At 37.0% G+C, this 16,324-nt stretch overlaps 1 protein-coding gene across 5 annotated transcripts; it reads left to right on the plus strand.

Annotated features, from left to right (window-relative positions):
• Positions 1-169: 169 nt before the first annotated feature.
• Positions 170-15,335, plus strand: cuedc1a (CUE domain containing 1a). 5 transcript variants are annotated; one of them, XM_082157104.1, is made up of 12 exons: positions 170-403; positions 3,983-4,163; positions 5,188-5,773; positions 5,869-5,999; positions 8,147-8,273; positions 8,670-8,901; positions 9,982-10,047; positions 11,612-11,701; positions 11,787-11,931; positions 12,147-12,205; positions 12,300-12,372; positions 14,621-15,335. In XM_082157104.1, coding segments are annotated over exons 3-12 (1,230 nt in total). In that variant the 5' UTR covers positions 170-403; positions 3,983-4,163; positions 5,188-5,467; the 3' UTR covers positions 14,622-15,335. The 5 variants fall into 5 exon arrangements, with proteins under 5 accessions (XP_082013230.1, XP_082013229.1, XP_082013231.1 ...); XM_082157103.1 differs by lacking the exon at positions 170-403 and having other exon boundaries at positions 3,412-4,163; XM_082157105.1 differs by lacking the exon at positions 170-403 and having other exon boundaries at positions 3,412-4,159.
• The last annotated feature ends 989 nt before the right edge of the window (positions 15,336-16,324 follow it).

The following is a 16,324-nucleotide window of genomic DNA, read 5'->3' on the forward strand; positions in this document are numbered from 1 at the left end:
AGTTTCATTTATCCTTGCTGAATAAAAAGTTTAATATTAATTTCTTTCCAAAAATCTTTTATAGATAGATAGATATAAATTTTCTGTATTAACTTAGCATAAAGTTAACCATATTTTTAAGAAATTGAGGATAACCGAGGTATGAATATAATATTTTATTATCAACTCAGGAGTTGATTTCATCTTTGGTAATGCTGAGTTGCTTTACTCACCTGTATCCACTAGATGCTCTTGAGCGCGGTGAGAGGAGGATAATCTGCCCACAGCTCAAGCGCTCAAGAGCCGATAAAGACTCGCCATCTGACGCTCTGTGAACGACACCGTCTGCTGTTATCACTGTTTATAGCACAACATGGAGGAATGAAGCATCGAGTAATGTGATCAGAGACGATCGCTTCAGCTGGTAAGATCTCATCCTCATTCTGGACCGCTCGTGTCTCTGCCAGATGATTATGCCTTTATTTAGATACATTTACTACTGAAGCGCTGTTCAGTTAAAATTCTATTCAGTCAGGCCTCAAGAATGAATCTATGCCTGCGGTTATGTTCTAATAATCACGCCATATATAGTAGGCTACAGGTCTCTTAAATCAGGGTGCTGTTATGTTACTACAGTATGATGTGATGTAGTTTGTGAAAACTCACCTGTCTCTGGTCCACTTATGTCTATATGTAACAATTAAAATCATACAGGGCCAGAATTTTAATCTTTCAAAATGTTATCCAAAAAAATATGATTATATGATGAAGCATTTAGCTGTCCAACATTTAGCATTTTTGTTTACTGAAGGTTATAACATGCTAAAAAATATATATTCTTTTTACATTCTTTAAGTGTGAGGGTTAGGGTTAGTTGTTTTTACTTCTTTAAAAAAAAAAAAATCCCTACCCATAATTTATCCCTAAAATCAGAGGAAAATGATAGGTGGATAAGAATGGTGTAGAAGCCTCTAACCCTTGTTGTAAGCCTAAACTTGACATGAACTTCCCTCAATAAAAACTATCCCTCAAATCGGATTAGTTGATTGGAATGTTGTTCCAAGATCAAGGATTTTACTTGGTGAAATCACGTTAACCCAGCAGGTTAATATAAATAATAACGAACAGTATTTCTTCTATGTGATTCGTTGACATTTTGCACAGTACTATTGCTTATGGTGTCATATTAGCTGATGGCAGACTGATGTTTGGCCTCCCAAAGGATTCTGGGATGGGATCAGTTTACTTCCAAATGTCTGACCATATGCCTCTAATATCTGATTTAGTCTCATTAAATTAGGGCTTAGTTTAAGAGCTCGGCTGAGATCAGAGATCCCATTAAGTCTCTGGTGTTCTTATTTGAGGTGACGTGCAACTTGATAGCTTGCCTTCAATAGTTTAAATGACATTGTTAAAATAGTGGACTTTCAAATCACCTCCCCTCTGCACTGTTCCTTCCTGTCCTCTCTTCTACTCTTTTTTCCTTCCATCTCAGCAGAACCAGGTCAGGAGCAAGGACAGTGTCAAAGCCCTGCTCGTGCGTTTGGTTCAGTGCACACTATGCAACTGTTCCGCTTTTCTTTGGGCCCTCTTCTATGAATATTTGGAGGAAATGCATGCATCTTTGCAATAAAATGGGCAATAGATTAATTTTGCATTCTGTTCTAATAAAATTAATTCAAACAAAATATTAAAAATGTGTAAGCGACTACTAGAATTGAGGCCAATGAGGTTTGGGCCAATTAGGGCTAATGATAGCATAGTGTAGAGAGGTGCCAGTGAACATGCTGCTACTTTTATACATAGACAGCAGGCGTGTGTTCTGACATAAGCACTAACCCACAGACGACTCCTGTGGTGATAACAGCTCTTCTTGTCAGACACCACAATCTGTCCGCTTGGATTTCTCTCTCCTCTTGGATGCCGAATCAGCCAGAAAAGCATCAGAATTTGGCATAATACAGTAAGGCATTTTGGCAGGGACAACTTTCTAAATTTCATTAAAAACGTTGTTTGTAGCTTGTTATTAATGGCAGGGCCTGCTTCACAGTTGTGTCCTCTGCCAAAAGGAGGCAAGAACGGTTCGTTCATCCTTTAATGGAGTACTTCATCCAAAAATGAAAAATCTGATATTGTTTTTTTCACACTTATGTTGAACTGAACATGTGCGACAGATTTTCTTTCATAAACACAAAATGTGACATGTTGAATAATTAATTGTTTTTTTTCTCTCCATGCAATATAACAATGATTGGAGACAGAGACTTTCAAGCTTCAAAAGCACCATAAAAGTATTATAAAAGTAGTCAAGTCTTCAAGTCTTGGATAAGGGCGTCTGCTAAATGACTAAATGTAAATGTAAATGTAAGTCATATGAATAATTCTTTTGAGTCAAATTGGTCGATCCAATTCATTATTATTGAAAATTACCTACTTCCCACTTCTGAAGTTGTGATTAACGAGCTCATCGCATATATTGGGAAAATCTTATTAAAGCCAAAATTATATTTAGCATCCCATTCATTGACAATCATAAATATTCCCCGGCCCACACTATCTAGATCATCAGTTTGCTGACAATTCTGGAATTTCTGTCAAATACAGGCTATATTTTTGTGTATAGAACATACAATACACTTCAAATTATTATTCATATATGTAAACATAAACATGCACTACTTTAACAACAAGACAAGGCGATGTACTGTAGCTGTTGTAGAAAAAGTAGTAAATACGGCTTGTTCGTGTCCAGTTTTTTACTAGGAAACTTACTACTTCACCGTCGGTCTCGCACATCCGCCATGTTTGTTGTAAATTTTTAACACTTTTTATGTACTTGTAGTTTTAATCGAATCCTTGTCCAACGTGCAAAGGGTTGTGGGCAATATTAGCTGTTAGAGTGTGCACTAACCGGAAATAGAAGACAGTCCGGGTATCTTTGGAAAACTTATTTCAACATAATATGATTTGGGGATTTTGGGGGTGTACAAGAATAGGTTTTCATTCTTGAATATTTAAAACGACATTATTTTTCACATATTTTACATTGCAGACTGCAGCACCTCTCTTCCCAGTCTGTCAGTAACGCTCTGTTTATTTACATCCGAAAAGCGCAATGTGCTCTGATTGGTCGGCTAGACCAGTGTATTGTGATTGGTCGATCGCTTAGACTCAAGCTTGTTTTGCAAATGTTACACCCCTTACCATAACCGCAAATTTAAACACACTACTAACACAACTCATCCTGGCCCCGCCGCTTTTTTGTGACGTGTACGTTCCTGGAAGAAAACTCAAGACTCTAATCGAGGTGTTGCACACTAAACAAAGTTGAAAATGTAAAAAAGCATAATAAGTCCTCTTTAAATGACCTGTAGTGGGAATGACGTCTTGACCCCAGGTTTGACCTTCATCTGATTCAATTCGGTTTCAGTTTTGTATCTGAATCTTTTTTGATTTTGTATCAAGTGTTTCTTACTAACTGCGAGATTGATTGAAGCGTTTAATTGGGTTCGGCCATTTTGACGACCACTGCTGTTGTTTATTCTGAGCTCCTTTAACAAATCACTTACTCTGAGGGTCCAACGACAGCGGGATTGATAGTCGTGAGGGTTGCCATGGATACAAGACCAGCAGGCTCTGATCATATTGACTGTTGATGATAACAAGCTTTCCTGTGTTGTTCTAGAAGGATGATGGCCCCCATTATCATGACACATCTGCCGTGCTGAGATCTGTTTCACTGTTATCAATCAGATCCGGCACTGTGTGGCATTCCTCCGGGTCTCTAATCCGTCTCAGTGGGTCACACAGACCCCTGCTTAACAGATATCAGCTCAGCAGGCGTATTAACTATGGATGACGTCAGCTCTCTGCTGTATGTTATTCACAAGGGCACAGCCTCCCTTCTTCAGAGACACATCACTAAGCTGCTACAGTTCCTGCGCTCGCTGGCGAACTGTGCCAGAGTCTGTGGCTATATTTAGTGCTGCCTGTTTGGTTTTAGGTGCAGATTAATGTGGAGAGATGAAAATGGGAGCGAGGGATATCCGAACCTCTCCGATGATGGATTTTATGGAGGAGCCCGCAGCCTGTGATGGAAGCTAAAGGTTTATCTTGCTGGCTGTAGTCGCTTCCTGGTGGATCTTTTGGTGTGAGCCTGCATCTCCTCTGCCGACAGACAGTAGGTAGGAAATAGATACATATTTGGGCACATGAAGCACACTGCACTTATATGATGATGTATGTCCGGCCATGCATTGAGTAAGGGAAAAATTTGCCCTTTAAAGAGTTTAAAACCTGTCCTGTCTTTTTTGGAAGCCTTGTTTGTTAATGATCCTGATCCATTTAATGTCCAATGAGGGCCGTCCACATGTATGACTCATGCTGTTCGTGTGTGTGTGTGTCTATGCTTCGTGATCTAAAATAATACATTTTCTTACATTAATTAAAATGTTTCAGAATCAGTTCATGTTACCCTGAAATAATTTGAGGGTAATAAGGATTTTGAGACAATATTTCATGTGTTGAATGTATGTGAATTAATTCAAATTAAATTATTTGAAAATCAAAGACAATTGTCATTCCCTCTTGCACTGATGTGATGTTAAAACCAATGAATACTGTAGAATCTATCAAAAGGTAAATAAATAAAATATATGTACATATATCAAATTCAGTGTTGTTTTTGTTAACTAAAACTATTAAACAATGTGTTGAATTGAAATAAAGCTGAAATAAAATAAAATGGGAAACAAAGAATGAAAATTAGAAATGTTGTTTTGGCAACAAGTTGAAGTTCTGAAATAACTAAAATGAAACTAAATTAATTATATAGAAATATATTTTTAAATAAATAAAAGTGACAAAAGCACATACCAGATTACTAAAACTTAAACCAAAATGAAAACTGAAAATATAAAAATAAAAGCTCATTTACATAGTAATAAAAACTATAATAGTCTAAATATTTCTAAAATAACTGATCATATTAAATAAGACTTCATGGAATATTTGCACCCTTAAAAAAATAAATTTTCACACTGCTGGATTTATAATACTAGTGAAAACAAACATATTGATAAAATTATGTTCAGTTACAGTATGTAAACTATCCCTTATGCATTTATATAAATAAATCTTAATGCAACTTTATACTATCCTTTTACTGAATAAAATATCAGTGGTTAACATTTTGCTGTTCTGATGTAGGTCTTCTGGAGTGGGCCGCTGTTCGTCCTTTGACTTGAGGGGGATTGAGAGAGTGAGAGCAAGGCATTCTGGGAAGCCCAGCCAGTCCTGGATGTGGTTGAGTCTCAGCTATCAGCAGCCGAAGAAAAGTTTATCCAATGGTGCTCCTCTATATACTGAAGCTCACCTCCAGGGGCATCATGAGTGGATAAGGGGCGTGGCCGGAGGCGGTGCATTGGTCAAGGGGTGGAGCCACTGCAGTGGATGGGCAGTTTTGAGTGGAAGGGAGGTTCTGTAAACGATGACCAGCCTTTTCCGCCGGAGTAACGCGAACAGTAACCATGGCAGCGGTTCACGAGGAGGCGACGCTGCCTCAGGGGAGCTCAATAACAGGAGGCCTCCACGTCAGGTCCGGCGTCTGGAGTTTAGCCAGGCTATGGATGACTTTAAGACCATGTTCCCCAGCATGGAGCATGAGGTTATTGAGTGTGTCTTGAGGGCTAACCAAGGTGCTGTCGACTCCACCATTGACCAGCTCCTGCAGATGAGCTTGGATAGCCAAGCCACGGATGACAGCTCGGATTCTGAGGACAGCATTCCTCCAGAGGTTAGTCTAGAAACTTCTGTTTAGATCTGTTGAGACTAAAAGTTTGGCATTTTTAGATCTTGATGCACAAAATAATCTTTCCTTCTAACCTGCAGATCCTGGGGAGAACGCTGGAGCCGGACAGCTCAGATGAGGAGCCTCCGCCCATCTACGCTCCGCCCTCCTATGACATGCACATCTATGACAGAAAACATCCCGCAGATGTTCCATCCACACCACCACCAAGGCAAGAAAAACATCCAACCGGGTTTTCTGGTGGAAGAAATTACTACTAATAATAGTTTAATACACTTTAATCTGTGAGAGACGTTGTGTCTGTGTTCACTTTGTTGCTTATGTTGGTTTGGCTGATCTACCATTTAAGCCTTTCTTCTTCGATCAAATTTCTAATATTAATTTTCAAGCTATTTGACCACCAATCTTGCCACAGACCTTCTGACTCTGTGTGCCATATATTTTCTAACTGATCTGATTTATGGAATTCCCATATCTGTCTTTCAGACAGGCCCAAATTCCCATAGACTTCCTGTAAATAATAAAGAGTCATAAAGGGTTAGTTCACCCAAAAATGAAAATTCTATCAGTAATTACTCACCGTCATGTTGTTCCAACTCCGTAAGACTTTCGTTCATCTTCGGAACACAAATTAAGATATTTGTGATGAAATCTGAGAGCTGTCTCACTCCTTCATAGGCTTCTATGTAATTTCACTCTGCCGGCCCAGAAAAGTTAGTAAAGACATCGTTAAAATAGTCAAAGTGACTACAGTGGCTCAACCTTAAGTTTATCAAGCGACGAGAATACTTTTTGTGCGCAAAAAAACAACATAAATAACGACTTTATTCAACTATACATTTTCTTCTGTGTGGGCCTCTGACGTGAGTTCACGAGAGCGCCACGAAGTTTAGTTTTTTTTTTGCGCACAAAAAGTATTCTCGTCGCTTGATAAACTTAAGGATGAGCCACTGTAGTCCCTTGGACTATATTAACAATGTCTTTACTAACTTTTCTGGGCCGGCAGAATGATTTTCATTTTTGGGTGAACTAACCCTTTAAGCTGTCATATCACTAGCAAAGCGTAACCACTAACATATGGCAACGTGCTAAAATACTTAATTTAAAGTTTAATGTGCTAGAATGCCTAACAAAATACTAAAACATGCTAAATAACACTAGCCAAATGCTAAAACATTCTAGCAATGTGTTAAAACATGTTAACAATAACTCGTAACATGATGTCAGTATATACTAGCAGCATGCTACTATGTTAGCAACATGCTATCACTGCCTAGCTTGCTAGCTGGCTGTTTTTCTTAATGTATCTATATAACCATCAAACTTTAAAAAATATTTTAAACTTTCAGACAAGGCTTTGTGAAGCCAACCTCAATGTTTGTCCTGACGAACTTTACTTCTCTAGTTTAGTCTTCTGCTCGGTTTAGTTTTAAAAACAGTTTAAAATGTACACTGTTTAGCGAATAAACTGTTTTTATGTTTGCAGTTAGTTTGATGTTACTACATCAAACCATCAAAGTCTTGAAGATGACGTTTTACAGAGTGGTATTTACAGTAACTACACATGAAATCCAAACTGACATCACGTTTCCATTCAAAGTTGCTTTCTGAATTTATGCGGGAAATTAGAATATCGCATAAAACATTTGCAAATAAAGTGCTGTTTTCATTTCTCATTATGTTCAAGAGAACAAAAAATCTATGAAACTGGCACAAATGATCAATAATAAAATTGAAAGTTGCTGCAAAGGGGGAAGCCACTGTCGCTCTTTATGTCCTACATAAGAAATGACTTAATAATACAAGACGAAATACAAGAAATGCTGTCATGTCAGAGGTGGATGCCTGATGTTTGGGAACATAATCGTGTCAGACAGTTTTGTGAGGTAATAATACTAAATCATTTTAATGACAGACTTTAGCTCAGGCATTTCAGAATGACTAAAACAACGTGCGCACGATTAATGCGACTGGTCCAATTGTTAGTCCAATCACATCTATTTTATTTATTTATTTTTTGCACATCAAGGGATATATTTGGTAAATGTGTTTCCAGTTGTAATTTATGCGCATGTCTTCTTATTTTGTAAAAAAGTATCCTCCTCAATTGAGTGCACAAGTTTTTATGCACATCTTGGCATTTCCATGCATTGTTTTTTTTCTTTTGTATGTGATAAAAAGTGTGGATGGAAACATAGCTATCTATTAGTGTGTGAACTCAATAAACAACAGTATCTTATAAATGATATAAATCACAAGCTGAGGATCCCATCAGGCCTTTCTAATTTCAGGTGTGTGTTTCAGAAGAAGAATTAGGGGGGTTTTTTTGTGGGTTTTTTATCCTCCTCATTTTTCCAGGTTTGATGATCATCCCCCTCCTGGGCATCAGCAGGTTGGAAGATACAGGAACTGGAATCCACCGTTACTAGGCAACCTCCCCGATGACTTCCTGCGGATCCTGCCTCAGCAGTCAGAGAGTATACAGGTAGATTTATAAATTACTAGCATGCAAATCATGGCTAAATATCATGTGTTTACAATGACGGTCATTTAGATCCAGATTCAAAGATATTGATTTAGATTCAGATGCAGATTCAACAACCCTCCGTCCAGATTCACCATATTTATATACAGTGACAATATACAGTACAGATAATACATTTGTAGCATTTTTTCAGGCACAGTATCTTTCAATAAAATACACAAATATCATGCGTTTACAAAAACAAGCATTACATCTTGATTCTAAGACCTCCGTTAATGTCTAAATTCAGTAGCTTTAAGGCCAGACAAAGCAAATCAATCATCTCATTGTTGATTTTTTTTTTTAATGCCATTTCAGTAAAAAAAAATGTCCTTGGTGAATTTTGTCCCCCCACAGCGTTCTCAGAGCAGTTTGTCTCAGCCTTCCTCCTCCTCCTCTTCCTCCCTGTCATCCCTGACGCAGCTCTCGTCCAGCAGTGGTGCCCTGTCAGGCAGTGTTTGGTCATCTGAACAGGACAGGAAGTTGAAACAGTACTTGGAGGACGAGAGAATCGCCCTTTTCCTGCAGAATCAGGAGTTCATGAAAGAGCTACAGCGTAACAGAGACTTCCTCATAGCTCTGGAGATAGGTATACACACACACACACACACACTCACATATATATATATATATATATATATATATATATATATATATATATATATGTGATATGAGGCAATTTCATATTGCCTTCTATTGTTCTTAAAGTCACAATGTGACGGAAGTGGCAACTGATTTTTTTGGGGATATGACATTTCCAAACAAGGCCAAATAAATAAATAAGTAAACAAACATAGATGAATATGCATGGATAAATCGCTCACGTTAAGATCAATGATATGCATTTACAAAATAGGACGAATTTCATGTCGACTTTAAATTACAATTTAAAGTCGATTTTCAATTAAATTAAAAGTATACTTCAATTTTATGTATTTATTTTTAATTAAATTCTCATTAAAATACAAGTTATGTTTACTATAGACTAAACCTAATTCAAATTTTCTAGCAATTTTTGAAGTGAATTAAATGGATTTTTATTTTTTATTCCAGTTACTATTGGGCCATTTTTCAGATGTTTTTCCCCCCAAAAGCTGTATTGTAACTAGGTCAGAAACAACAGAAAAAAACACATTGTCACACAAACACTCATTTTTCAAACATACTTCACTTAGGATGAAATAATGTTTGGATTTCTCCATGTGAGGAAAACCTTTCATTCATGGTAAAGGATTCATAAACCAACATTGCAGTCAAGCATCTTTTTTGCAGTCCTTACCATTTTTTGGGACCCCTCAAAGTCTTGGTTCCTCCCAAGATTTCTTCCTCAGCTTTCCTGCTTTTTGTAATGATTTCTAATATGAAAAGCCCCATACAAATAAAATGAAAATAAATGTAATCAAGTACTACATTTTGTACTTTATTCCCTTCTCATTGCAAAAAGATTTGCAATGTTTTTCATTCTCATATTTGTAAACCATCGCTTCTGTCATTCTGCTAAAATGCATTTTGAATTAACCCCAGGTGTGTGTGTGTGTGTGTGTGAGAACAGCTTTCATTCCTAACACACAGTGTGCAGTGTTGTGTTGTTCAGTCCACCGTCTCCACTCACTCTGGAGCGGCTGATCTTCACCTGCCCTCAGTGACCCTGTTGCCTGCTGTGTTTTAGATCGTCAGAGGTGCGAGAAAACAAAGTGTGGTCATTCATCCGCTTGCACAGAGAACTCCACCGAAGGTAGATTCCCTTCATCTTCATCCATCAGCCACACGCTGTGCCACACATACGCGGACAGGAAGCTTCATCAGAACCTGCTTGTGCCGCCACATAACTCATAACACTCAGATAATGGCCTACATGGGTCATATTCTCCACTATTATGCTACCTATTATGCTTTTTTGCATTTTCAAACCTGCTTAAGTAATGCTGTTTGAGCTTGAAAAAGGTCTGTAAAGTCACTCCAAAGGGATTTATTCTCAGTGCGCACTGTTTCTGAACTCCCTGAAACGCCTCGATTATAGTCTTGAGTTTTCTTCCAGGAACATACATGTCACAATATTCCTCATTTAAGTTATTCCCGCCCAAGGCATACGCAAAAGAGGCATGGCCTGGTTGAGTTGTGTTAGTAGTGTGTTGAAACTCACGGTTATAGTAAGGGCCGTGACATTTCCAAAACAAGCGGTTGACCAATCACAACACATTCATTCAGCTAAGCCGAGCAATCAGATCAAGTGGCACTTACTTGGAAGGAGGGGCTTCATAGAGTTTAACAGTTCCCACCCCCCCTTTGGTATTTTTTCCATTAATTCTTCCCAAATGCATTTAAAAAAAAAAGTCATGCTAAAGAGTTATAAGCCATGAACCAAGCCAATCAGCTACGAGGTGAATCATAACATTACAAACTATGATTTGAAGCAAAAAAGTTTTTAGAAAATCAGGACAAAATACCAAGGTACAACTTAAGGCTTATTCCTGTGTACTTAATGGCTTTAGTGAGGGAAAGAACTACAATCCCATGAATCCCACAGCATAACCGAATCGAAAAAACGATGGAGAAATGTACAAATGTTGATTTTATATTGATTTTATTTATATATATATATATATATATATATATAAACCATATATATTAAGTTTATTGCAATATATATATATATATATATATATAAACAATATATATTAAGTTTATTGCAATATATATATATATATACATATATACATATATATATTCAAGTATTTTGAGAGCTTAGAGAGATCGACTCGATTACGTCATTCGCAGTGCTTCATGGGAGTGGGTGGAGCTTAAGAGATCTTTTGGCATTTTGCTTTTTATTGGTGTAATTTTCTGACAGCATTATGGGTAATGTAGTTTTTCACTAGGAATTCTGCTGTTAAATATGATTATTTAAAAAAAATAAGCTGCAATAATGCGGGCTGACATATTCAGCAGAAGCAAATACCATGGATAAACGACCTCGTAGCTCATTGTAGGTCTGTCTTTAAAGCCTAGTAAGATATTGTTCAAAATCAATTTCTTGACGAAGAAAATGTATATTTGTACTTGTACTTGCGGAAACCGACTATTGCTCTCTATAGAGCTAAAGAGAGCATTACTGACAGACTGGGAAGAGAGGTGCTGCTACATGTAAAATATGTGTAAAAAGAAAAAACATTTTTTGTTTTTTTTGCTACTGTACCTTTAAAAAAGAGTTCAAGAAATAGATTCAAAATTCTGTCATCATTTACTCAACCTTCTTTACGAACAAATGTTGACATGCTCATGTCTGACTCTTGATGTAGGTGATAATTGTGGCTCGGGGTCTGAGGAGGCCTGTTCATCTGTCTCTGATGATGCCTTATTCCTAGAGAAACTCAAGCACATGGGAAAATGTAAGAGAACGCAGACCTAAAGTGTATAACCTATCAAATTGCTTAAGCTCTCACCCCCTTTTGACCACTGTATTATTACCCACAGCTACAAGGAAGAAGCTTTTTGAAATTGCTAGATCTTTCTCGGAGAAGACCAGAAGGAAGAAGTCCAAAAAGCGAGCTCTGCCCAAACATCAGTCATATCCTCATATGTCCAGCCCAGACAGTCGCTGCCTGAAGTTAGCATCTATGTATGTTGTGTAAAGGAGGTGTTCATACATTTGTATTTCTGGATCTTTCTTAGTCTAGCTGTTAGCTTCATGCTAATGTGTGTGTCTGAATATGATTTTTGGATCATGTAGCCTATTGTACGAATGCCCAAAGTTAAAAGTGCTAGTTTTAGCAATTAGCTAGTATGTTTGTAGTATTAAACCTGTAGTGTGTTTGTTCCTTGACTTCCCCTCAGTCTGGGCTCTGCAAACTCTACCATCAATCTCCTGGATGAAATAGAGGGGCCGTTGTCAGGTAAATATTCTCCTTATCTCAATGTAGTGGCACTGCATGGATGCATAATATTTGGTGAAACCTTGTAAATTGAATATGTGTATGTGTTTGGAAGCTGAGGACAACAACCAACTCAAGAGGCTTTCAGGAAGAGAGGAAAGGGAGGAATCAAAGGAAGTGATGTCATGGTAAGTGCACACATATACGCTAAACACCATCAAAGATTTAGATAATTGGTATTAAATGTATTTATATATAATAATAAGTTAATATATAAAATGTTAAATATATTTATGTCCACTTTAGCATAAATTACAGCTATATAATAAAATGTTTTATTCCTTTAACCCCTTTTGAAATTCTCAGAAAGTTGTTCATTTTTATTAAGTGACACATTTTTCATTAAAAAATGTCTTTGTTGATCACTACACTTTAGATTTAGATAGTTATAACAATATAAAGTTATAACAATATTTTTTCTATTTTGATCAAAAGTTTGGGGTCAGTAAGATTTTGTAATGTTTTTGAAAGCCTCTTATGCTCACCAAGGCTGCATTTTTTTATCGAAAATACTGTAAAAATAGTTATAGTTATTTAAAATAACTGTTTTTCTATGTTTATATATTTTAAAATGTAATTTATTCCAATGCTCTCGGATTCAGTGTCACATAATCCTTCAGAAATCATTCTAACATGCTGATTTGCTGCTCAAAATAACACTATTATTACAAATGTTGAAAACAGTAATGCTCAATAATATTTTTTGGTGGAAAAACAAATGTTTTAACTGAAAATGCAACTTTCAATGACTTCTGCAATCTCAAAATTGTTCAACCCCCTGAATAGAATCCCTCACAACAGCACAAATCTGCAAAACAGGTGTTGTCTCAAGCACACCTGATGAAACTAATCAAGGGCTTCATTAGTTGCACCAGGTGTGCCTGAGCTAGAACACATGAAATATATGAATTAGCTAGGTTTGTTGAGAGACATATTTCTAACATGCAGTCAAATGTGACTAAGACAAAAGAGTGGTCCAAAAAGATAAGGGAAGATATCATCACCCTTCACAAACAAGAAACAGGATATAAAAAGATAAGTTCAAAAGTTCAAAGTGAAAGGAACAGTGGTTTCACTACCTGGACGGGGCAGAAAAAGGAAGATATTAACGGCTGCAAACAGATTTCTGAGAATGCAGGTTCAGAAAAACCCTTGAGTGACTGCAAAAGACCTGCAGCAAGACTTGGTGGCAACAGTGACTGAAGTTTCAGCTTGCACAGAAAGGCACATATTAATGCATGCAGTTTCCATGTCAGAACTCCAAGACGTACACCACTACTGACCCAAAAGCACATGAAAAGTGCTCAGAATTATATAAATAAGCCACAGAAGTTTTGAGATTCTGTTCTGTAAAGCAATGAAATATTTCAGAACTTTTCAGCCCTATGGATCAGTGGTATGTCTGGAGGAAGAAGAATGAAGCATAGGCTATGTTGAAAATAACACACTGTCTACAGTTCAGCATGGTGGGGCTCGGTGATGCTCTGTGGCTGCTTTGCATCCTGTGGCTGCTTTGCATCCTCTGGCACTGGAAACCTGCAGCGTGTGGAAGGCAAAATGGATTCATTGAAGTGTCAGGAAATCCTATAGAACCCCTAATTGAACCCCATAGAAAATCTCTGGTGGGATTTGAGTACTTGGTATTGGTAATACCTGGATGGGAGACCTCCTGGGAAAACTAGGTTGTTGCTGGAGGTGTTAATGAGGGGGTGCTCACCCTGTGGTCTGTGTGGGACAGGGACACTATACTGTCAAAAAGCACCGTTTGAGACGTTAAACCTAGGTCCTGACTCTCTGTGGCCTTTAAAAATGTGTAACCCCGGAATCCTGGCCAAATTTGCCCATTGCCCCCCATCCATCATGGCCTCCTGATCATCCCTATATATATACTGATTGGCTTCATCACTCTATCTCCTGTCTCTGTGGTGGGCGTTCTGACGCAGGTGGATGCTGAACATTGGTGTAGGTTGAGGAGATTCCCCCCTTCTATGTAAAGCGCTTTGAGTGCTGAGAAAAGCGCTGTATAAATGTAACAAATTCTGGGTTGAATAATTTTGAGACTGCAGAAGTCATTAAAAGTTGCATTTTCAGTTGAATTTGGGGAAAACACTTGAAACATTTGTTTTGTTGAGATATTTCAATTACTTTTGTTTGATTTGTTCATTGCAAACAGCTGAATGTCTGTACATTTTGCCAATAAACCTGATTTGCAATGGGGGTTGAATAATTTCGATTACAACGGTGTATTTGTACACTTTCTATATATTAAAGAATCCAGAATAAAAAAAAAAAATAAAAAAAAAAATATATATATATATATATATATATATATATATCAATAAATAAATTGACATGTTTTTGTATGATCTTTTACAGATGGATAATGGCCGGAGCATCCAATTTTCTCTGCATTTAAAAGCTAAAGCATCATGAAGATCAAGATTTTACTCATTAGTTTCCTGCAATGCTTAATTAAACCTGAGCCATGAAATCATCATAGTTCTATTGTTTGTAATATTCTGGTTCAACAGTCTCTCTTGTAGTTTCTGTCTGGCATGCGGTGTAGCAGATCAGGTGGTGTTAAGAAGACTGCTTTGTCGGGTCGGTGCTCACGCTGGGACTCAGGAGTCAGAACATCCACAAGCACAAAACCCCATTAGTCAGCTTGATAAGAAAATCTGTGTTTATCTCAGGAGAATTTAAATGGCACGGAGCCCATGCCATGTTTTAGAGATAATGCTCTTTCCATTTCTTATGATCTTATTTGATAGATAAGATATAACTTTGATACCTGGGTGATTGATTAAAAATTAGTTCTCAGATTTAGTTGCAATGTTGAAATGTTTTTCAACCAGCTCACTATCTAAAATCATGCTTCAAGACTTCATTTCACCATTCATTCCTGAAATGAACATTCATGATTTTATTCTTAGTGTGTGAAGTAAGATCTGGTTGTGTGTATTTACGGTGGGATAATACATATTAAAACTAATTTGTAATAATTTTCAAAGTTTAGGGCTGTTTGCTCACTGTAAATTGCTATTGATTTTCAAATGATCATTTTGTTTGTTATTAAATAAATTACATTATGAAACCAACACGTCCATGTTTGTTTTTATTATGAAACAGTTGCCAGAACATTAAAAGTTTCAGTATAATGCTTTTCATATGCACACATTTTTCAGAGTCAAATATTTAGGATGTAAAATGGTTTTGTACATTTATTTGGTTTGTTACGGCTGAATCTGATTCTGTATTTCCTGTAAGAACCAGTAGAGGACGCCACAACACTTCTTTAACCCAATGTTTAAGAAGTAAAGATAAAACTGTCTTACTGAGTAATAAACATTGATCTAGCAAGTCTAGTTTAATGGCGAAGTAAATTATAACTCGTTACTTAATAGACATGTAATCTCTGAGGAAGGATGTAATTTAAAGGGATAGTTCGCTTTAAAATTAAAATTCTGTCAGTTACAAGTTGTTCCAAACCTGTATGACATTCTTTCTTCTGTTGAACACAAAAGAAGATACGGATGGAAAAATCAACAGTAACAAACCACAGTAAATGTATATATACATGCATAGATTAAATACAGGCCTAAAGTTATTGATAGAAATGCAAGTATCTAATTTAGTTAAAATTAATTTTGGTATACTGATGAACTCGATGGTTTGTAACACTATTTTTACAGCGCCATCATATTTGACCTAGATCAGGTATAGCCTATTATAAATGATTATGACAAACAAGCTGACGCTGTGGAAATTGCTGTAACTGTCCAGTAGATGGAGCTATACACCAGTTCTCCTGCTCAATGTTTGTTCATCTCAAACTGATTTTTATTTTTCATTCGCAATCTGTCATTCCTGTGATAGATTACCATTATTTTGTTCCTAGAAACAGCCTAAATACCTGTAGAGCCTGGGAGAGAGAGCTAGCTGTGGGTGCTCATGTGTCCGAGTGAGTGTTTCTGCTCATTGTCTGGTGTCTGCAGATTGGGATTTATTTATAGCCATGCCTGTCTACCTCAAAGCCCCATAATGCACCACTCCCAGATCCTGCAACTGGTGGCCTTTTTA

This window comes from Leuciscus leuciscus (genome assembly GCF_965113295.1).
Source record: "Leuciscus leuciscus genome assembly, chromosome: 24".
In the NCBI taxonomy this organism is placed as follows: Eukaryota; Metazoa; Chordata; class Actinopteri; order Cypriniformes; family Leuciscidae; genus Leuciscus; species Leuciscus leuciscus.